At 46.8% G+C, this 23,185-nt stretch overlaps 1 protein-coding gene across 3 annotated transcripts in view; it reads left to right on the top strand.

Moving 5' to 3' along the window:
- The window catches only part of RNF213 (ring finger protein 213), a 124,080-nt gene that overhangs the window by 11,016 nt on the left and 89,879 nt on the right, over positions 1 to 23,185 (top strand). For 2 of the 3 annotated variants that reach the window (XM_013972340.2, XM_013972341.2), the window contains exons 3-9: positions 757 to 917; positions 6,197 to 6,346; positions 17,711 to 18,196; positions 18,487 to 18,609; positions 19,212 to 19,381; positions 19,921 to 20,079; positions 20,409 to 20,611. In XM_013972340.2, coding sequence (XP_013827794.2) covers positions 757 to 917; positions 6,197 to 6,346; positions 17,711 to 18,196; positions 18,487 to 18,609; positions 19,212 to 19,381; positions 19,921 to 20,079; positions 20,409 to 20,611 — 1,452 coding nt within the window. The remainder of the gene's footprint in view (positions 1 to 756; positions 918 to 6,196; positions 6,347 to 17,710; positions 18,197 to 18,486; positions 18,610 to 19,211; positions 19,382 to 19,920; positions 20,080 to 20,408; positions 20,612 to 23,185) is intronic. The other variant, XM_013972342.2, reaches the window with a different exon arrangement.

The raw sequence follows: 23,185 nt of genomic DNA, 5'->3' as shown, positions 1-23,185 counted from the left end.
GACTTGCTTTAGGATTGACTGGTTTGATCTCCTTGCAGTCCAAGGGACTCTCAAGAGTCTTCTCTAACACCACAGTTTAAAAGTATCAGTTCTTCAGCATTCAGCCTTCTCTATAGTCCAACTCTCACATCCATACATAACTACTAGAAAAACCATAGCTTTGACTAGGCGGACCTCTATTGGCAAAGTAATGTCTCTGCTTCTTAATATGCTGTCTCAGTTGGTCATAGCTTTTCTTCCAAGGAGCAAGTGTCTTTTAATTTCATGGCTGCACTCACCATCTGCAGTGATTTTAGAGCCCCCCAAAATAAAGTCTCTCACTGTTTCCATTGTTTCCCCATCTATTTGCCATGAAGTGATGGGACCGGATGCCATGATTTTAGTTTTCTGAATGTTGAGTTTTAAGCTAACTTTTTCACTTTTTTAAGCTAACTTTCACTTTCTCAAGAAGCTCTTTAGTTCTTCTTCACTTTCTGCCATAAGGGTCGTGTCATCTGCATATCTAAGGTCATTGCTATTTCTCCCAGCAATCTTGTTTCCAGCTTGTGCTTCATCCAGCCTGGCATTTCGCATGATATACACTCTTGCCCACCTGACAGCAGAAATTGTACCAGGCTTGACTCACTGTAGCCAAGACAGCACCTTGAGTGGGGAGAGGACTAATCTTGAACAGCACTCATGGGAGGAGTCCAAGTTTTCCCTTGGGACATTCATTTGTTTTTCTGAGATGTGACCCATGTGCATCCGCCTTTGTAGGTTCTCAGAGCAACCTCAAGGAGACATCGGCCCCAGAGGGAGAAATGGAGTGTGGACAGGAGCTGAGGGAGGAAAGCAGCTCCTCCTTGTCCCTGGGCTCAGGTGATTGGCAAGAAGACCCAGATGAGCCCCATTCGAATGCCTCGTGGCAAACCAAGCGAGTGAGTGTCTGGCCCCTGGGGAATTGGGTCTGGGAGGTGTGGTTCTGCCCATCTCCTAGCTTTGCAAGGACGCTGTTTCCTGCTGTGGTTTCATCAGTGGCTGAGCAAGTGTCCCCACAGTGTCCTCTCCAGGACAGCTTCACTTCACTGCTGCCCAGCCTGTTGGCCCCTGCATGCTGGGCTGTGGCAGAGCGGCCCCTTCTGTGCCTGATTCATGCAGGGTCTCTGCATCCCCCTCCCTTTTTCTCCCACCATACCCAGCATGTCGTGTCTCCCAGATCCTGTGGCGGGGCTGCATCTGGGTGTCTGAGCTTCTGCCATGTGGGTGTCTGTCTTTGCTCTGGGCATTTTGCATGGACTAGACAAGTTCCTAAGGTGCCTCCAGGCTCTGGGGAAACAGAGGTGCTCTGGAAATGCCACCATTCCTTGATGGGGAAGCTGAGCCGTCTTGTCTCTCTATAAGTGTCAGACCCCAAGAAAGTGTCTCCTGAGTGAGTGACCAGGCAGGAGCCCAGGTGAGGCTTGCAGAGAGTTGCCTGACAGATTCAGGACAGATTCATCCTCCTGGATGAGCGAGAGCTCCCCACGCCAAAGTCCAGCCTGTCCAGACCTAAGCAGCTGGGTCTGTTCCCAGGTTTCTTGGAGGACTGAGGGGGATGTTTTCTCTGCCTGGTTGGGGCTGGTTTCCTATGTGGTCCTTTGTTTTGTTCCTTGTGGTTGGCTGGTGAGAGCGGTGCTACAGCTGGCAGTATTGTGGCCCCTTGTGAGTGTGTGTGCATGCCTATGTGAGTATGTGCACACGTTCGAGTGTATGTGTGCACATAGTATGTATGTGGTATATGCATGTGTGAGTGTGTGTTTCATTCTCCTTGGACACTAATCCTGTCCAGAGCAGGATGGCCAGCTTTGGGCCTGGGCCACGTGGGACACTGAAATTTGGGGTAAACTTTTTTTTTGTAGTTCCTTTTCCAAATTTATTTTTTATTTATTAAAATTTTTTTACTGGAGTATAATTGCTTTGCAAAGTTGTATTAGTTTCTGTTGTACAATGAAAGGAGTCACCTATATGTATACAAATATCCCCTCCTACCCACCCCCATCCCACCCATCTAGGTCCTCATGGAGCACCAAGCTGAGCATCCTGTCCTCTACTACAGGTTCCCACTAGCTCTCTGTGTTACACATGGGTAGTGTATTTATTGTCAAATTGAGTCTCCCAATCCATCCCACCCTCCCCTTCCCTTTACCTGTGTCCATATGTCCATTCTTTACATGTGTGTCTGTATACCTGCCCTGGAACTAGGTTCATCTGTACCATTTTCCTAGATTCTACATAACATGCAGTAATATAACAATATTTATTTTTCTCTTCCTGACTTAATTTCCTCAGTATAACAGACTGTAGGTCCATTCACACCTGTATAAATGACCCAGTTTTGTTCCGTTTTATGTCTGAGTAATATTCCATTGTATATCTATACCGCATCTTCCTTATCCATTCATCTGTCAGTGGACACTTAGGTTGTTTCCATATCCTAGCTATTGTAAATACTTTTAAAGTGAGTATCAAGGAATACACACCATTAGGAAGTATGTGTTTGACACTGTGATTGAAAACAGTATTGAGCCCAGCAGGATTAGAGCTTTTTTAAACCTTGATTGAGTAAGTTTAAGGTTCTCTTGGAAGAAAAATTGGGCAAGAATAACCAAGAAAATTGTCGAAAAGAAATGCCTAAAGTGGGACTTGCTGTATTAGATGAACAAAAACATGTTTCAAAGCCAGTCATTAAAACAATGAATCTTGGGAGGAGTCAATGTACCAGAAATACAACCCAGAAACAGACCCTAATGTGTATAATGACAGTTGGAAAAAATATATGTAAATATTTATCTGACCCACGAATGGGAAAGATTTTCTAGTAATTAAAGCAAAGGGGAAAAATACAAAAAAAAAAAAAGATTGGTATATTTGGCTATAGAAAAAATCTTAAAAGAATTAAAAACTTTGTATGGTGAGCACAGATGAAGAATAAACAGTCTAGGAAAATATGCATTTACATATTTGTATGTACATAAAAAGGCTTCCCAGGTAGCTCAGCAGTAAAGGATCCACCTGCAATGCAGGAGCTGCAGGAGACAGAGGCTCAATCCCTGGGTTGGAAAGATTCCCTGAAGGAGCGCATGGCAACCCACTCCGGTTTTCTTGCCTAGAGAATCCCATGGACAGAGGAGCCTGGTGGGCTACACTCCATAGCGTCACAAAGAGTTGGATACGACTGAAATGACATGACTTAGCACACATATGTACGTGAAAAGATTTGTATTTACATAGAAATACTTTAAAATTAAGAGTGAGTTGCCTCAATATGTCAAAAACTCTTAGAAATCAAGTAGAAAACAATAACCTACCCAATAGAAAGATGACTAGCAATCGATATAGTCCACAATAGAGAAGATAGAAATGGCCATTAAACATATATGTCTCACCTCTGAAACCAAACACTCAAAATTAAAAGAGCTGCAAGGCTTTATATTAAACCTATTAAATTAGAAAATGGGTTAAAAGTCAGCATTTGCAACAGTGGGGCAGGTTTTTCGCTACAGGTGAGAGTAATGTGGTGGGACCCCAAGTAAAGCAGGTACTTTGAAAACAGGACCTTTGAAAACAGGACCTTTGACCTGTTCTGCTTCTCTGCTGTCATCATAAGAAAATAACCATAGGCTACCGGGGTCCAGCCCCAGCAGGATCCAGGGGTTCCCTCAGGAGAGACGGAGTCGGCGAGAGAGAGAGAGAGAGAGAGAGAGAGAGAGAGAGAGAGAGAGAGAGAGAGAGAGAGAGAGAGAGATGGGGAGACCAGGCTTAGGTGGAACAGGTCTGTAACTTTATTTTTAAAAAGAGCTTTTATACCTTGGGTTATACATAGAGGGGAATGGAAGATGCAGAGTCATGCAGGGTCAGCAGTTCTGACCCTTATCGAAACCAGGCTTTCTTTCTGCATACCTTTCCATATACAAAAGTCTTATGTGATTTACATCATCTTCTGGCCTGGAGGCCTGCTAACATTTTATGACCCTTTCTTCTGATAAAGATTAGTCAACCAGAAAACTTATTTTCTCTAAAAGTGTTTTTTCTAAAGTCTGGCACCACTGTCATAAAGTACTAAATAAAGTTACATTCCTATAGGGCAAAGGTGCAGTGGGTTATAACAAAGAAAGAATTTATTAACTCAAAGGTCTAAAGTTGCTAACACCAAGGCTACTGCTTATTTTTCCTACATACCAACTATATTAACTAATATACTCCCCAGGTATACAATGGGTAAGGGATATGGAAACTTGGCAGCAAGCATTGACTCAACAATGAAATCCTTTACCAGTACTATTCTAATTTTTCACTCCTAGAAGGGCTCTTTGCCTATTAGGACTTTAGAATGTTTAAGTTCCCCTGCCTTTCATGGTTGGGAAGTTTTGAACAATTGTGGGCGTTAGTTGTAAAAGTATGGATAAACCTGCCACGCAAGTTAGGATGCTAACAGAGGGGTTTGTATTGAAATATTCCTTTCATGCCCAGGAGGCTTATCAACTAGAGCCCTAAGTTGATTTTCTCCAGAGAAAGGTGGTTGGGGATAGCCTCCTGTTAATGCCAGAAGAGTTGGTGAAAGGCATAATATAGTAAGCAGTAGACAGACAGATTTTGGTTTCAGGGTAGATGCTCGAGCAAGTCCCCTCGAGTCCTGATCCGCCTTGCCTGTCAGGTCTCTCCTCATGTCATGGGTGGGATCTCCCGTGCTGGCTCCCAGCATCAGGCATGTGAGGGTTCAGTAGAGGATTTTATCACAGCCTTAGTGTTTGCGTGTGTGTGTGTGTTTAATATTTATTTACTTTTGGCTGCATTGGGTCTTTGTTGCTGTGCACGGGCTTTCTCTAGTTGCAGAGTCAGGGCTAGTCTCCAGTTGCGGAGCACAGGCTTCTTGTTGCAGTGGCTTCTCTTGTTGCAGAGCATGTGCTCTAGGGCTTCAGTAGTTGCAGCACATGGGCTCACTAGTTGTGACTCATAGGCTCAGCTGTCCTGTGGCATGTTGGATCCTCCTGGACTAGGGATCAAACCAGTGTTCCCTGTATTGCAAGGCAGGTTTTTAACCACTGGACCACCAGGGAAGTCCCAGCCTTAGTGTTTTATGGCCAAATGTTGGAGTCCACCTGAATATGTGGTGTGGCATAGCAACAAAATTTAAAAATATTTTATATCTACTGTGAGGAAGAGGGGCACAGGATGGAGCGAGGGAGTCAGGTTGAAGGTGCTGACTGATCCTGTGGTTCCTTCCAGTGTCACCTTGGTCCTGTCCTTGATTTCCTGCTGGGAGCTGGCCTGGGTACCTGGCACTGACTGGGGTGGGCTTTGCACCTGGGCTGCCAGTGTGCTCTGACCCATCTCATTCACTGGGCCTTTCCAAGTGCCCCTCAGAGAACTCCCCTTCCCTTTCCACACTGACTGCCTGCCCCCCTCAACAGTCAGAGGCTCTCGACCTTTCCTGTCTTCCCTCCACCTGGGTGCAGTGCTGGCCATGAGGCTCCCATGTGGGAGGCCCAGGTATCCCCCCTGACCTGCGCCCAAGGGCCTAATGGACCTCTCTGCTCACCTGCAGCAGCTGCAGTGCAGGAGCCAGGCCTTGGCTTTGAGCCCAGCTCCCCTGTTCCCTGTCCTGCCCTGTTCCCCTCGGTGGCCTGGGGCCCAGTGGTGAGTCCCACTGGTCCTCACTGCTTCCTTCGATGGAGGAAGGGATGGCATAGGGCTGGCTCTGTGCTCCCTGGGGTGTGCCATCCAGAGAGATTGGTCACTACCCTGCATGCCCCCATCCCCAAAAGCCCCCTTGAGGCCTGGCCTCAGATGCTGGGCTACCTGCTCCTCCAGGAATGTCCTCACAGCTGCATCTGTGTGGAAGTACCAGCCTGGGCATTGGGATGGAGCTTAGAGAACCAGGCTTCAGGCCTGCTTGTATGGAAGGTCGGATGTGCCAAGGCTTTCAGACATCAGCTCTAACATGGGGCAGCTTGCTTGCATGGATTTGCTCTGCCTGCCACCTGCAGAACCCTTTCTTTTTTCCCCTACCCCAGGGACCCTGTGTCTGCTGAGCCTGGATGCCAAGGGGCCTGGGGAGCTGGTTCGATCCTCACTCGAGAGTCTCCCCACTTGGGTTTGAGTTAGAAGTCTGTTAGACCCTGATGGGGCAGTGCCTGTGGTCACCCTGCTCTGTCTGAAGGGGATCATGTTTCAACAGGGAGTTGTGTCCGAGGGTTTTGTAGATGCAGCAGATGGCACATCCACATCTGATGAGTTGGAACCTGCTAGTTACTCTGCCTGCAAAAGAAGAAAAGAAGATGCAACCCTGTTTGAGGTCACTGACACGTGCTGTCCAGACTCTGAGCAGGTAGTTTGCATTAACAGTGGCCCACCATCCTCCCTGCCAAGGCTTGCATGGAGCTGAGCCCCACACCCTCTCTGATGCTGAAGGTGGCTGTTGGGAGGCTTTTTCCACTCCTGCCCAGGCTGGTCGACACAGTAGCCATGCCTGTGGGTTTTAGCTCTTGTGACCCTGAGGATGTTCTGCTAATGTTGGATTTCAGCTTTATTGCATGTGCTTCCCGTGCTGTGTGTGCCCCATGTGCTTCTCTGTCTGTGGGATTTTCCCGGCAAGAACACTGAAGTGGGTTGACATTTCCTCCTCCAGGGAATCTTCCCAACCCAGAGATTGAACCTGTATCTCCTGCATTGCAGGCAGATTCTTTACCACCGAGCCACCGGGGAAGCCCCTGTGGCCCCCTATCCCTACTTTTCCATCCATCTTTTAATTTCTTGTTTAGCTATCTCCTTTGGCACATGGGAAACTTATCCTGAAAGCTCCACAGGCCATATAAGATTCTCTTCATGGAGAAGAGCAGGGGGCCTGGGTCTCCCTTGGGGGCTGGGACCAGACTGGTGGGGGTCCAGGCTGAACCTCTACTAGGGCTTGGAGAATGCACCCAGCCCCTGCCATCACCAGCACCTGAGATTATGGGCTCATGTTCTGAACCCTGGTTGTGCCATGGAAGCCTGCTGAACTTTCTCCTGACTTCTTTCATTGTCTATAGCATTTGTGAGTCTTGAGGGTTTTTACTAATAATATCAAAAGTGAAACTAGCTAATATATGTAATGGGAGTAATTTTGCTTGTGAGGAAAAGCAGTGAGGCTTCAGACACTGAAGAGTGATGTGTTTAACTATCTTCCTTTCACAGAATGGTGACTTTTTTCCGGAGTAAGATGGCCACTGAGTCACTTAACAAAGGTTTATTGAGCAGTTGCTGCATGTAGGGGCACTGGGTGCCCGGTGGAAAGCTGTAAATGAGGTGTGGTCTTGCCTCTGGGCTTCGATCTATTGGTTAGTTTAGAGCAGAAGCACTTTGGGAATTCCCTGGTGGTCTAGTGGTTAGGACTTGGTGCTTTCAATCTGTGACTGGGGAACTAAGATCTCACCAGCCATGTGGTGCAAGAAAAAAACAGAAACCCAAAAGCACCTTGTAAATACAGTGGACAGCAGTGCATGAGCACTGATAGAAAATATGGAGCGGATGTGGAGAGCCCCTTTATGATCTAAAAACAGGAAAAGCAAGTTGCAAATAGATTTTCCCAAAAGGAAGGTTTAATACTGTAAAGATGTCAGTTCTTTACTCAGATGTATACATCCAGTTGGTCAGTTAATGTGCAAAAGTAATATTGCTTCCAGCAGCTTTGTTTTGTTTTTGGAAATTGATAAAAGACACTAAAAGTCCATCTGGAGTATAAGTTGGTGAGAGTTCCTATAAAGAATGTAGAAAAGTACAATAAATGGGAGATTTGACATCAACATGTGTTGTAAGCTATAAGCACAGCAATATAAAGCAACAGAGCATCCTAATGGAGTAACAGAGAGCCATTAGGGAAAGTTGACATAGAACATCTAGATGCAGGTGTAAGTATATATGACAGTTGAGCAGGTGATAAAGGTGGTATCATGTATCAGAGAGCAACATTGCTTTAAGTAAGGGGCATTTGAACCATGGCTCACCATTTGGAAAAAATGATTCTTTTCTCCTTGTTGTTGGTTAGTCACTAAGTCCCGTCCAATTCATTTGTGACCCCATGGACTATAGCCTGCCAGGCTCCTCTGTCCATGGGATTTCCCAGGCAAGAATACGGGAGTGGAGTTACTATTTTCTTTTCCAGGGGATCTTCCCGACCCAAGGATCGGACTCACATCTCCTGTATTGGCAGGTGGATTCTTTACCACTCAGCCATCAGGAAAGCCCTTCTTTACTCATAGTAAACACTAAGATATATACCAGACTGGTTGACTAATGTAAAAGACACCCTGAAAGTTCTAGAAAATATAGGTGACTATTTATAAAATTTTGTAGATATTCCAGAGCCTCACCAAAACAACCCCTTAAGTGCAGATAGGGATTCATAAAATATTCCAGATTCTGGGTTAGAGGAGACCATTCAGCAATGATATGGAGAAGCAGATGGTTAGAAACAATTTGCAACATATGATGACAAAGGGTTCACAACTGGAATACCTAACTAATTCTTTCAAAGAAATAAGACACCCATGTACTAACAGGACAATGGGTGAAAGATGTAAAAGGCAGTTCCCATGAGAAAGGGATAAGTGGGCAGCAAATGTGGGAGAGTCCCCCTCGAGGGGTGGCAAGAGCAGAGCACATGATCAGCGTCCAGAGACTGCCCTGTTGCTGCTTGGTTAGGTGGTTTTGGTTTTATTTACTTATTTTATTATGATTTTAAAAATTGAAGTGTAGTTGATTTACAATACTTCAGGTGTATAGTAAAGTGATACTATACACCTATACATGTGTTAAATATATATATGTTACATATGTATTCTTTTTCAGAATCTTTTCCTTTATAGCTTATTACACGATATTGAATATAATTCCCTGGGTTATTCAGTAAATTCTTGTTGATGATCTGCTTTATGTGTAGTAGTATATATCTGATAATCCCAAACTTCTAATTTATCCCTCCCCCCTTTCGCCTTTGATAACCATGTTTGTTTTTATGTATGTGGGTTTATTTCTGTTTTGTAAATAAGTTCATTTCTAATATGTTTTTAGGTTCCCAGGTGTGGTTCCATTAAAAAGAGGGTTTGGCTGGTGGCTGCCGGCCTCAGGTGTGTGGTGATGTCTACCAGTCTGCTGTTGAGGGCTGGTATGTGGTTGGGGTCCACATTTTGGGCTATTATCATCCTGTCATCCCTTCCCATAATCGTTGTCTTCCAGGAACTGGGTCATGTCCCTCCAGGGGTCCATCTTTCATTTACTGCCATCTTTACACAGCCACACCTCCCAGACCCTCTTGGTTCTGCAGGGTCACCTCCCTCGCTATGGCATGTACTTCCTTGATTTTTTCCCTGCTGACAGCACCCCTTCTTCTAGAAGGCAGGCATGATCCAGGTTCCGTGGGGAGGGCAGCTGGCACCTGTTGATGGGATCCAAAGCCTCCACTACCTTCTGTAGTGATCAGAGGGTTGGGCAGGTGTCACAGAGGGGTCCTCCTGGACTGTGCCACGGTGTGGAGGTCTGGAGCCCTGAGGATGTTGTGGCCCGAGTGTATCTACCAGAGCCTGACATCTTATGCCACCAAAGTTGTTAGAACATTGATTGCCTTAACTTATTTGGGGCTTCTGTATAAAGGAAACAGCCTACTTTGAGGTTTAACCATTAGAAATCTTTTGCTTGCAAACAGTTGAAACCCCAGTTTAGGTTAATTAATACAATAAAGGGAATTTGTCACTCATGTAACTGAGAAGACCTTGGGTAGACCTAACTGCAAGCAAGGTTTAATCTGGGCATCTACCTGCAGACAAGGTTTAACCCAGGCACATTGATATTCCTGAAGTCCAGGTATCTCTCTCTGTTTTTGCACCACCTTCCTCATGTCAGTTAGCTCCTTGGCCTCTCCATAGTCTCCAATACCTTGGACCCTTCCACAGGTTACCCACCTCCCACTGTGTTGTTCAGAGGGATAAGAGAATGCCTCTTTGGGGGGCTTCCAGAGAAGAAAGGAAGCATCTCTTTCCCCGGGGAAGCTGTCCTCAAATCTCAGTGGCTCTGATTGGAACACGTACCCATTCCTAACAAGCCAGGGTGCTGTGCTGACCCTGCAGCTGGAGTAGAGTTAATCCTGCTGGAACCACTCGACTGAGAACGGGAGGTTCAAGGGATCATTTCCTGGAGTTGGGGAGTGGGAGCAGGGCACCAGGCAGCTGGCAGGACAAGAGGTGGTCTGAGCATCTCTCCAAGACTCCAGAAGTCCCTTGAACCTCCCGTTCTCAGCAAATCCAGGAATCTCGTGGTGCCCTTAGTAGAGATTCTTGCCACATCTTTTTCCTGATGGCCCCTCTCATTCTCCTTGGCAGTCCCTACTCTGGAGTCTTTATTCCCTTTTGCAAGTGTATAGTGTGTAATTGAGAGGCTGGCGCTGGTCCTAATGATGACACCGCTAGTTGGAATTTGTCAGCCTGGGGGTCAACGTGATACTTCTAGTTCTCATCCCAGATTTTTTTCTCTTGTTGCTTCTGCAAAGCCCGCCTTATGTTTGTGGATGGACCCCCCCCCCCCCCCGCCCGCCATCCCTCTTCCCCATCAAAGTACTGTCCACGTGTGTCATCCAAGTTCTACAAAAGAGGAAACTGAAGCTGAGGAAGGTTACTTGGGTCCAAAGATGGCAGGAAGGATGGCTGCAGAGAAGGAGCTTGGGCAGTGCCTGTTTGCCAGAAGGAAGTGCTTAATCAGATGCCAGTGGAAAGGTGACACTGTCCTTAGTGGCACAGTACTTCCTATTGAAACCACGCTTTTTCTCCGATGGGACTTAAACCCAACCCAAACTCGGATTGGGACTTGTATCCACAGGCTGGGACTTGAACCCATGATCCCTGACTTAGGAGAGGACTTGAACCCACTCTCTCTCTCTTTTTTTAATCAGCTGCCCTGGGTCTTTGTTGCTGTGAGGGCTTTCTCTAGTTGCGGCGAGCAGTGGCTGCTCTGTTGAGGTGCGTGGGCTTCTCATCGTGGTGGCTTCGCTGTTGTGGACACAGGCTCTAGGTGTGCGGGCTTCAGTAGTTGCGGCACACAGGCTTAGTTTCCACTCGGCATAGGGAATCTTCCTGGACCAGGGATCAAACCTTCATCTTCTGCATCGGCAGGTGGATTCTTAACCACTGGACCACGAGAGAGGTCCAAACCCACTGTCTTTTCATTAAAACCCCTCACCTTGTGTCAGGACCTACTGAAGCTCAGGTTCTTTTGTCTCATCACTGAAATTATTCACCATGAGGCAAAGTGATAGACAAAGAATGAATTTATTAGCCTAGGACACTTATGACAGATACAAGCAGGCAGGCAAGGGAGCGTCACCCCAAGAACAAAGAGAGCTTCATTTTTATAATCAAAGCAAAAGTGGAGAGGGGAGAAGACCACCTTCTTCCTCATTTTTGAGTAGATATCAAGGATTATATTAGTTCTTCCTTTGACTCTATATGGTCTAACTGGGACTGTCATGGCTTTCTTTAAATCATATATATGTTAGCAAAAGGGTGGTAACATATACTAAAATATGGCAATTCATCTCAGGTTTTGTAATAGCAGCCTCCCCAGCCCAAACCGGAACCCAAAGTGTGCTGGGCTCTTCCCTCCTCTCTCCCTGGTGCCCTTAAGGCAGGAACTGCTCTATCACACCTTTCTAGGCAGCCACGCTTAGCCTACTAGACCACCAGAAGGGACCCTGTACCTGCCACCCATGCATCCATGCTAAGTCACCTCAGTCATGTCTGACTCTTTGTGACGCTATGGACTATAGCCAACCAGGCTCCTCTGTCCAAGGGATTCTCCAAGCAAGAATACTGGAGTGAGTTGCCATGCCCTCCTCCAAGGGATCTTCCAGACCCAGGGATGGAACCCGTATCTCTCATGTCTCTTGCATTGGCAGGCAGGTTCTTTACCACCAGTGCCACCTGGGAAGCCATCTACTGTGAAAGTGGACAGGCGGAAGCTCTGCTCTGGGGACACCAGCTCCCAGGTCATCTCATTGTCATGATCTGACCACTGAAGCGAGCAGTGGGCTGAGCCCATGGCACCTGCCACCTTAGACTGCCATCCCATTGACCGCAGTCTCTGCTGCTTGGGCATCTCACTCCACTGAGAGCTGGAGGACACTGTGAGGGCCACCAGGTACTTCTTCAGACCTGGCTGCTTTCTGGCGTCGCACCTTTCTACTCAAGGTGGAGTAGTGGTGAGGCAGGCAGGAGCTATAGCAGCCCCACTCAGTCATTGGTTGGTGCCTCAGTGCTTTCCCCCTCCCCCAAAATGAGCAACTGTCCATCAGGGACCAGTTAGTGGTCCTGCTCAGCCACAGTTCAATGTGAAAGTGGGCCCCTCCCCAAAACAAGTGACTGTTAGTGAGCAGCTGTCAACTAGGGACCGTGGCGCTAGTGGTAAAGAACCTGCCTATCCGTGCAGGAGACAGAAGAGATGTGGGTTCAGTCCCTGGGTTGGGAAGATCCCCTGGGGGAGGGCATGGCAAGCCGCTCCAGTATTCTTGCCTGGAGAATCCCATGGACAGAGGAGCCTGGCGGGCTACAGTCCACAGGGTTGCAGAGTGGGAAGACTGTCAAACCAGCGACCCTTAGTGGCCCTGCTCAGCCATTGGTCAGTGCCTAAGTGGTCTCCTCCCCCTCCCCCTTCTTGTGTATAAAAGGAGCCTGAATTTGAACTGTGGTAAGATGATTTTTTGAGACGCTAGGCTGCCATCTTCTCCATCTGCTAACTTTCCAATTAAAATCATTATTCCTTGTTCCAACAACTCAGCTCCTGATTTACTGACCTGTCAGTGCAGCCAGGAGAATGAGCTTGGGCTCGGTTAAGTTTCAGTATAATGTCCTCTTTCACTTAGTTTCTGTCCCCCTTCACCTATGTTCCTGTCTTGGCTACAAAATGCTACTCTTCAAGGACTGTTAACTGTTAACTGTTAACTCCCTGACTTCATGTAACAAGATTCAGATCCCATATCTACTATCTTGTATTTTAATTATCAGAACTTGTGGCCTGAGTGTACCTGATGCTTGGATGCTTGGTCTTCCTTCAAGATAGTGTAGATTGTTGCTAGGTTACTGGATTCTTTTCTTGAGTAGTCTACAACAGTTTCCCAAACTCCCGTAAAATTCCTTTTACATTCTTAATCCCCTAGAGTGACTCCTAAACTAACTATCCTACTCTATCCCAGTCACTGCCAGTGCAGAATGAGGCAGAGGACCCCTGGGAGTTTGGGCAGAGCTGCAGGCCCACTTAGCCTCCAACCCTCCAGTCTTTGTCAAAACCTGCACAGACTTTCTGTCCAACTGGTCAGTGTTCTTACCTGTCACCCTCACTTCCTGCTATACGTGCCTTTTCAGGGTCCACAGCACGCACCCCACCCCTCCCTGTGCTCCTGACCCAGTATTCAGGCGAGTGAACAAGGCCGCCTTGCCCTCCCAAAACTGAGATCTCTCTGCTCTCTGAGGATGCTCATTATAAAATATAAAATCAGACATGTATTCTGACTAACCCACCTTCCCTCCAAGAAGTAGCAAACTGTTACTTTTTTCTCACTAATTCTCTCTAGCCAGAAATAGGAGTAGCCCTTATGTATGCATTTAGAGCTGGTATACAGCCTTTGAACTGAGGTATAATTGGTATTGAATGAAATGCACAGGCCTTCAGGGTAGAACCCCCTGGATTTGTTCTGCTGTGTGTACAGCTTTGTGACCCCTACCCGATCCAGTGACAGAACAGTCAGTCCCCAGAAAGTTCTCTAGCATCCTTTCCAGGTCAATAAACTCTGCACTTAACAAATGTTTTAATTAAATATTACACCCACCCTACAGAGTATTTATAACACAGATGCAGGATTATCTTAGTGGATACTCATCCCCTACCATCCATTGTCAACAAAGACATCATCAGAAGTATTGGGGTCTCCTCCCAACCACCCCCATCCACTGCCCACACCCAGAAGTTGTGACCCAGGTCTGGATTCCTAATCAGTAGTGTTTAGTTTTAATGTACATATTCCTGACTAATGAGTTCAGAGTGACAGACCATAGTAATGAGGAATACATAAATATGTAACATGTATATATAGACTTGATTTTTGTCAAGGAAAAGTTTAGCCTTGTGCCTTGCCTATAGACCTGTGAGGGGCCAGACACTCATGTGGCCCCATTGATGTATATTGAGAGAACTAAGTTGCCTTTGTGAAATCTGAATCTTATTCTAAGGGTTTTGAAGCACCTTATAAAAAGCACAATCGAACAGGGATTAAAAAACAAAAGGAGAAAGTGAGATAAAGAGCAGAAAGGCAAATTGCAAATCAGATGTCAAAACTCTTTTTTTTTCTTTTTCTTTTATATTGTGGTAAAGCCAGTTAACAATGTTGTGATAATTTCAGGTGAATAGTGAAGGGACTCAGCCATCCATATACATGTGTCCATTCTCCCCCAAACTCCTCTCCCATCCAGGCTGCCACATAACATTGAGCAGAGTTCCATGTGCTATACAATAGGTCCTTATTGGCTGTCCATTTTAAACATAGCAGTGCGTACATGACGATGCCAAACTACTCTCCCTTCACCCTGGCAATCATAAGTTCGTTTTCTAAGTCTCTTCCTATTTTGTAAGTAAGTTCCTTTGTATCATTTCTTTTTAGATTCAATATATAAGGGATGCCACACGATATTTCTCCTTCTCTGTCTAACTTACTTCATTCAGTACGATGCCCTCTAGATCCATCCATGTTGCTGCAAATGGCATTATTGCATTCTTTTTAACGGCTGAGTAATATTCCATTGTATGTATGTAACACAGCTTTTTTTATCCATTCCTGTTAACAGACATTAGATTGCTTCCATGTCTTCTCTATTGTAAACAGTACCACAATCAACACTGGGGTGCATTTTTCCATTCGGATCATGTTTTTCTCCAGATTTATGCCCAGGAGTGGGATTGCAGGATCATATGGTAGCTCTATTTTTAGTGTAAGGAACCTCCATGCTGTTCTCCATAGTGGCTATACCAATTTATATTCCTGCCGACAGCGTAGGAGGGTTCCCGTTCTCCACCCATCTTCAGAGTTTATTGTTTGTGGATTTTTTTTTTTTTATGACAGCCATTCTGGCTGGTGTGAGGTGATATCTCATTGTAGTTTGGATTTTCATTTCACTAATAGTTTGATAGAAAACCCTTTGTTTTTGGGTCTGATCACAGACCTGACAGGTGGGTGTGTCCTGGGGCAGAGGGAACATGGCGGTGCTGCAGGGAGACATGGGACTTTTCTGAGGAATTTATATAATGAGATATAAGCATTTAGGCACCTACCGGGGCTCAGGGATGCTTCCAGACACTGTGGCTGCAGCAGTGAAGAGCACAGAGACTTCCTCCCTGGAGGGAAGAGAAAATAAAAGGCGTTTAGTTGACGGTTTCTGAGGAACAAAATAAAGCAAGTGCAGGGCTGCGTAGGTTTGCTTTCTACTGGGAGTGTCCAGGTGGTCTGTCAAGGGATGTGGGGCCGAGGACAGAGTGAAAAGTGAAGGAGGTGTCTGGCGAAAGAGCGAACCAGAAGCCCGGGGCGCCCTGACTGTGGGACTAGCGATGACACGGGAGGTCAGCGTTCCTCACAGCTCCCAGGAGGAGGGGCCATGCCTGAAGGGCTGCAGGGGAGCTAGAAGGAGCAAGGGGAGAAAGCGGCCCCGAGCCTGCCTTGTGGGGCAGGGCAGGCATGTTTGAGGAGGTTCAGAATTGAGTGCGAATGCTCTTGGTGGACTCTGGGCTGTAGGGTGGTCTAGATGTCCTGTACTTGGCCCTGTGGTGATTTGGAGCTGGAAATGTTGGCTTGGAGGGAGAGTTTGATAAAGGAGGTGGGCCGTGGGTGGAGGAAGGAGCTCCATGTTGGTTGATTGGCAGATGAAAAATGTGCTTGTGGGGAGTCACCCCCTCTCTCTGGGTATTAGTAACCCTGGGAGGGTCAGTCTCTCCAGGATGAGCAAGGTCCCCCCAAATGCCAAAACATCCTAAAGTACAGAAAGTAAAAAGCAGGATTGATGCTGGAGGCCAGGGCAGGACTAGGGTAGGATGAGGTTGGCAGACTGTGAAGACCGGTCATGTGGGCTCTTCTGGCCGAGCATAAGCTTTGATTCTGGGTGGGCCGGTCAGCCTAGAAGGTAGCCTGTGGCTTTGGCCACATTCAGATGCACAGGTCCCAGTAATCTTTGCCAGTTGATGAAACTGCCTTCTCGGCTGTCAGTGACTTTCAGACTCAACTTGCACCTCTTCGCTGGAAGCCTCCAAGTCCTACTAACAAGCTAAAACCATCTGTTTTTGTCTTTCTCTCCCAGTAAACCATCAGTTTTATGGGGGAAGAACTCATCTTACTTTCTTGTTCCTTGTGCTTAGGACAGAGTTCCAGGTTCCTTTTGGTAAATCAGCATAGGCGACTTAATTTAAGCCAGCCATGCCTTCAAAAAGGAGGAGAATCCGCAAAGGGCCTGGGGCTGTGGGGTCTGCATACAGCTTCCTGCTGGTCTGATCTGTGGTTCCCAGTGAGGCTGCCCTTCAGGACCACCAGGAAAGCTAATGGAGATGCTGGTGCCTGGAGTGGGGAGCTGCTTGCTGGTAGTGCTTACAGAGCAAGCCTGGACTGGCAGGAGCACCATGGAAATGCAGAACCTGAGGTCCCCCAGATGTGCTGAGTCACCACCAGTTTGTTGGCAAGACCTTCAGAGATCCATATGCCCTGGAAGTTAGGGATGTGGCCGCCTTGAATGACCTTCCTTCTTTCCTCCATAGTGTTAGCTGGTGTTGATGTCAGACTGGGAAATTGCCATTCAGGGCAACCTGTGCTTTGTGCTGCTTGTTTCAAGCAGATGGGCTGGAAATTTGGTCAGGTTTCTTGGAAAAAATCTGGAAGCTGACCCAGAACAAGATGTCCCACCCCATGTGCAGATAAATCCCAAGGTCTTCCATCTCCCTCTCCCGAGGACTGAGCCCAGGCAAGGGGCAAGATGCCAAGCCCTAGGCCCACACTGGGCTTCAGTGGCAGGGAGGGTCATAGGTTACTGGCACTTAATGAACTAATCAATACTGTGCTGCAGACCAAGATTGCCATGCATGCAGGGCGTTCAGCCCTTTGGGGTCCTCGCAAGGGCCTGTCACAACTGCTTCTACAAGCTTGTCTCTGATTCCGAAGCTGAGGATTCGTGCCTTTGAGTGAGGATCTGCAGGCAGAAGCATAATGTGCCAGTGCAAGTGCAGGAAGGAACAGCTTTAGGCTTCTGCTCATTTTTGCATGTCTGTTTTGTCTGTAATACACACCATATAAGAGTGTGACATGTCGGGCCTGTGCATACTTTCTGACATTGGCAAGCCGTCTTTACAGGGCCCTCCTTGTTGGAAGGGATTCCACATGAGGGTCTCAGCTTGGATTGGGCAAAGCAAAGTGTGTGACCATCACTGCTCCCCACTTTTCCCTCAACTCTGTTTACCACCCCCATTCACTTTGTGCCCAGTTTCATTCTTTCCAAGAGATAGGAATGGCAGATTTAGTAGTTGTAAGGTGGTTGGGATGAGCTATGATTGACATACTTCAGAAATGGAAAGGAAATTGGAGGAAACCTTTGGTGAGAGTATAGAAAACCTGAGAAACATAATGAGTGTCTCTTTTTCTGTTTAGCGGCGTAGAAGGAGTAAAAGGAAGAAAAGGAATTGGAAGGATGCTGCCGCATCTGCAGAGTTGGATTCCTTGTCCTCATCCTCATTGGAGCCCTGTAGTCTGAGTTCGCTTGCAGACTCTGGGCTCCAGGACACAGCTCCATGCCAAAGCCCAACTCAGCAGGATTGTCCCACTCACCAGCCAGGCGAGCCTCCAAGTGTGGGCAAAATACCACTGGAGGCTATGGGGCACCCTCTGCAAGGCGAGGCTGCAGGAGAGGCAGAAGCAGCCATGGGCACTGAGTCTCTGAGCAGCCCGGCACCTCAGGACCAGACTCTGGGAGGAGCCCTCCTGGGCGAAAATCTCCCCACTTCTGCCAGTGAAGGCTCTCCTAAGGAGAAGGATACTGCCCAGGAGCTCCTGTTGCCTGAGCCAAAGGCGGACACCTCCAAGCCCAGGAAAGAGCTGCAGACCACTGGGCAGCTGGCCAGGGCTCCTGCTTCTGGGGTGAGTTAGGTCTGGGGTGAGTTAGGGGAGTGATGACCAGGGTAGGCCTGCCATGTCTCAACACCTTGCTGTGCGGTGCGGTTCTGACAACACTTCACTGTCTGGGAAGGGAGTCCACTGGGACTTGCTTCCTGGGAGGGGGACTGTGGGAGGGGCTATGCCTCTACCCTGAGCTGCTGACCCCTGTTCCTGGGCTGGTGGCAGAGGCTGACCCTTATGCCACTGAGTCCAAGTTTCCCTGGGCATTTTGTCATTTTGGCCCTAATGTTTTGGGGCTTTATTTCTTCCAGGAAAGTGATGCTGCAGCTGAGCCAGCTGGTTCAGTGGAAGGAGCTGAGAAAGATGTTAAAGATAGGACTGAGGAAACGAAAGAGCCGCCCACAAGCGTCCCTGCTTCCCGAGACCACCGCCAGGTAAAGCATCTCATGCCTGCCTGGTCGCCTTTCCAGGACGCCCTCATCCTTGCTGTCCATCCCGTGGGCTGCTCCTTTTAGTCCCGTTCCTTCCACAGCTTACTCATTTGGTGAATATGTGTTAGGTGCTGGGGGTATAGCCATGAATGAGACCAGTTCCTGCCTTTGGGAGCTCACATTCTAGTGGGGAGAAAGACGTGAAAAGCCAGACTGTGCGAAGTGCCCTGGAGAGAAGTAGGGCAAGGGACTGAGGTGGGTACCAGTCAGGGCCTCTCCAAGGAGAACTCAGAGTGACAGGCAAGCCACGTGCCTATCTGGGGACATGCAAACGCCCCAAGGGATAGTGTGGTGGGCTTGTTTAGGGGTCAGCAGGAAAGCTGCTTCTCCCAAGAGCAGGTGAAGGGAAGAGAGGCCAGGGTTAGGGCTGGGGTTAACGATGTTGGGACAGGAGTCCTTGGAGCCTGTGGTGGGTAGACCAGAAGCCGTTTGAAGGTTCTGAACAGGGAAGGGATATGACCAGTCTGGCAACTGTGACAAGCGTCCTATGTTGGGGGCAAGCATGGAGCCTGGTATAAAGGTTGGGGTTTGGGTGCCTGTTCCAGGAAATTGCAACCAAGGACCAGACGGCTGTTCCTGGAGGGAAAACAGGTGATAATGAGAAAGCCAAGCCAAAGAACCTGAAGAAGCCAGAGGGGAATAACGGAAATAATGCAGCCCCTGTGAAAAATGAGAAGGAGCAAAGGAACCAGAGCACACAGCAAGCTAAGGAGAGGTGGGTGCATCTGGCTCAGGGAGGCGCAGGCCTGGCCCCCACCCAGCACTGGGGCTGGAAAGGGCACGCCACCCCAGAGGAGATTCCCAGGCTGCCTTTTTGTTGACTCGCAGGGCAAAGAGCAATGCTCAGGAGGTAGGCAGGGGAGGGGCACCTGCCCCAATTCCTTGATTGGTTGAAATGCACCATCACATGGTCTCTGGGGACCTGGAGCAGCATGGACCTTACCGAAGTCAGGAGAGAGGCAGTCATGCCCCAGACTCAGTCACCCCCTGCCACCACCCCCAGCTCTTTGGAGCTGTGCAGAGATCACCCCACCCTGTGCCCACTGTCCTCCTCCACCATAGAGGGAGAGCCAAGGGGACCCACATGGTGGGCAGTCTGTCTGAAGTGTGGGCTCTCTTGCACGTTGCTAGGGTGTGTGTTAGTGCACGCCCAGAAACAAGATCGTGTGTGCATATGTGAGCCTGCATGTGTGTGTGGGCAGGGAGTAGAGAGGCCAGATCTAATCAGTGTTTTCCTATGTGACTTTCCCCCAGCCTGCTGAGCTCCATGGAAGGAATCATGGTGTACTTCCATGTAATCATTTCTAAACATTTTGGATTCAACCCTGATCAACACAAAGTATATGTTAGGGGCGGAAAAGAACTCGGGAAGCCTGCATGGAATCATAATGTTTGCGAAATGCACTACAGCAAGTAAGTATATCCCAGTTGGCCCATAAGGAAATGTACAGAATGTCCAGTCTTTGAAATATATTTAAATCATAATTCTGATCAAGTTGGTTAATTCTTAGAACTTTCGAAAGATGAATATTTCAAAAAACTCTTCCCTATAATGCAGTTCTTTGTCATACTTCATCTTGGTCTTCTTTCTGTCTCTGTGTGGAAGTAAGCCTTGTTCTAGAAGCATCCCTTCTTTCAGCATAGATTTATAGCATTAGGTCTGCACTCCATGTTGTGTTTGAGAATGAACATTTCTGGGAGAGGATTTTCACATAACCAGCTGCTGTCCTGTTTATTCACAGAGACTTACATGAGAACGGGTCCCTCATTGAAGGCAGCACCACCATTTCCAAGCAGTACGTGGATAAACCCATTCCTTACAAGTATGTTATCTGCCGAGGCAAGAACTCTGTGGAGTTTGAGTTCATCTACAAAGAACAGGCAAAGAAAGGCGAGCACGTGAACCGCTGTCTGCGAGTGAAATCTTCCCTTCTGCACTCTGGAGGTAAGCCGAAGACTCTTGATCGATCAGCCTCTGAGGCTGGACGTTCCTCTCTGGAACAAAGGCTTTCTTTGTCCTCTGTGGGTCTTCTTTGCTTGGCATTGGCCCTGTCGTACCTCCCGGCTTTATGTTTTCTAAGCCTGAGCTTGGCAGCATGCTTCTGATCAGTTTAACTTAAGCACTCACAAGAGTAAACAAGGTAGTCGACGTTTTCTAAGGGAAAGGAGAGAGGGTGGATCCGCTGAGAAGTGAGGGGGTTGGGACATGGAGAGGCAGCCGTGATTCTTTGTGATTCTTTACCATCTGAGCTACTATTAGATAAAGCCTACTTAATATTAAAGTTCTTGTTTAAAAAGATTCATCGGTCAGCTTTTGAGAGATGGGCCAGTCTGTCACCAAGACCAGGTGTTTTATTTTGTTTGTTTTTTGGGGGTGCATAAAACAGTTTTTTTGTATTCATTACTTCTGTAGGTTAGGAGTTTGGGTGGAGCACAGCAGGGCTGGCTGGTTTCTGCTCTCTGATGTCTGGGGCCTCAGCTAGGCAGAATTGAAAGCTGGGAGTGACTTGATGCAATCATCTGGAGGGGTCTTTGCCATTGAAGCTGCCCGTGGCAGGGATCTCTGTTGGGTGTCTGACGGCAGTAGAGGTCAATGGGGCAGATGCTTGATTATTTTGAATTGGCCCAAAGACAGAAGAAACTAGTCATGTTCTCTTCTTAAATGTGCCCAAGTGTTGACTCAATTGCCTGCCTTTACAAGGCTCTCTTCTATATGTGCTGATTGCAGAGTCCCATGATCCTTTTTGACTTTGCCCTGCACTTGCTGGATGATCCAAACTGGCTGTTTCCATGCTTGAGATGACCCCTCATTAGACAAGAGCTGGTGCTAAACTAGTCTTTGCAGAAGACATGGTAGTGATTTGGGATGGCAGGTCTCGTTTGCTTTTATTTAAGAAGCACTGCCTTAGTCACTTCAGATTTTGTCTGGCTGGTTCCTGGTACTTAAGCTGTCAAACCAGATAGAGATGCACTTTTTAATACAGAGCCAGGCATTTCAAAGTCCATTAAAAAGACTTTCTTTTCTTCTTTCTTTCTTTTATTGAAGTATAGTTAGTTGTTGTGTTAGCTTCAGGTGTACAGCAAAATTATTCAGTTATTTATTTTTTTCAGATTTTTTCCTTTATTAGCTTATTACAAGATATTGAATATATTTCCTTGTGCTATTACATTAAATCCTTGTTGCTTACCTGTTTATATATAGGTATGTACCTCTTAACCCTACACCTAATTTATCCTCCCCCCACCTACTTTCCCAATTGGTAATCATGTTGGTTTACTTTGTGTGTGAATCTGTTTCTGTTTTGTAAATAAATTAATTTGTATTATTTTTTGATTCCACATATAAGTGATATCATATAATATTTGTCTTTCTCTGTGTGACTTAATATGATAATGTCTAGGTCCAACCAGTTGCTGCATATGGCAATATTTCATTCTTTTTTAATGACTGAGTAATATTCCAGTGCGTATATGTGTGTATATCATGTCTTCTCTATCCATTCATCTGTTGATGGACACCTAGGTTGCTTTCATGCTGGGCTATTGTAAATAACATTAGGGTGCATGTATCTTTTTAAAATAGAGTTTTCATGTTTTGTGGATATATGCCTAGAAGTAGGATTGCTGGATTATAGGGTAGCTCTATTTTTAGTTTTTTGAGGAGCCTCCATACTGTTTTCCATAGTGGCTGCACCAGTTTCCATTCCCATCAACAGTGCAGGAGGATTCCCTTTTCTTTACACCCTCTCTAGCATTTATCTGTTGACTTTTTGATAATGACCACTCTGACCAGTGTGAGGTGATACTTCATTGTAGTTTTGATTTGCATTCCTCTAATAATTAGTGATGTTGAGCATCTTTTCATATGCCTATTGACCCTCTGTATGTCTTATTGGAATAAGTGTCTATTAAGTCTTCTGCCCATTTTTTGATTGTGTTGTTTGTTTTTTGATTGAGTTGTATGGATTGTTCATTAAACAGATTTTTAAGTTGGAGAGTTAACTCAGAATTGCCAAACAACTTTATTTTTTAGATGTTTTCTTAATCATGATATTGTACTAAATAGAGTTTTTCTATTTTTTTTTTTTCCACTCTGGGTCTTCAATGCTGCATAGACTTTGTCTAGTTGTGGCAAGTGGGGGCTACTTTCTAGTTGCTGTGCTTGGGCTTCTCACTGCAGGGACTTCTCTTGTTGCAGAAGATGGGCATTAGGGTTTATGGGCTTCAGTAGTTGAGGTGCATGGGCTTGGTTGCTCCGTGGCACGTGGAATCTTCCGATAACAGTGACTGAACATGTGTCCTCTGTATAGGTACATGGATTCTTTACCACTGGACCACCAGGGAAGTCTGAGTTTTTTAGTAATTACATTTTTCCAGCTTTCAAAAAGAAATCGGTGTTAGAACTTTTCCTTCCTTGTTGCAAAAGTCCACGGGCACTTTGGTTACTTCTTTGTGTGGGCTGTCCTATTCAGATGTTCTGCTGGTAGACTGACCTTAGAGCTCCCTGGAAGATGGTTCC

Source organism: Capra hircus, chromosome 19 (assembly GCF_001704415.2).
Source record: "Capra hircus breed San Clemente chromosome 19, ASM170441v1, whole genome shotgun sequence".
NCBI classification, from domain to species: Eukaryota; Metazoa; Chordata; class Mammalia; order Artiodactyla; family Bovidae; genus Capra; species Capra hircus.
Note: the sequence above shows the minus strand (reverse complement) of the source record. Positions and strands in the feature narration are given on the sequence as shown.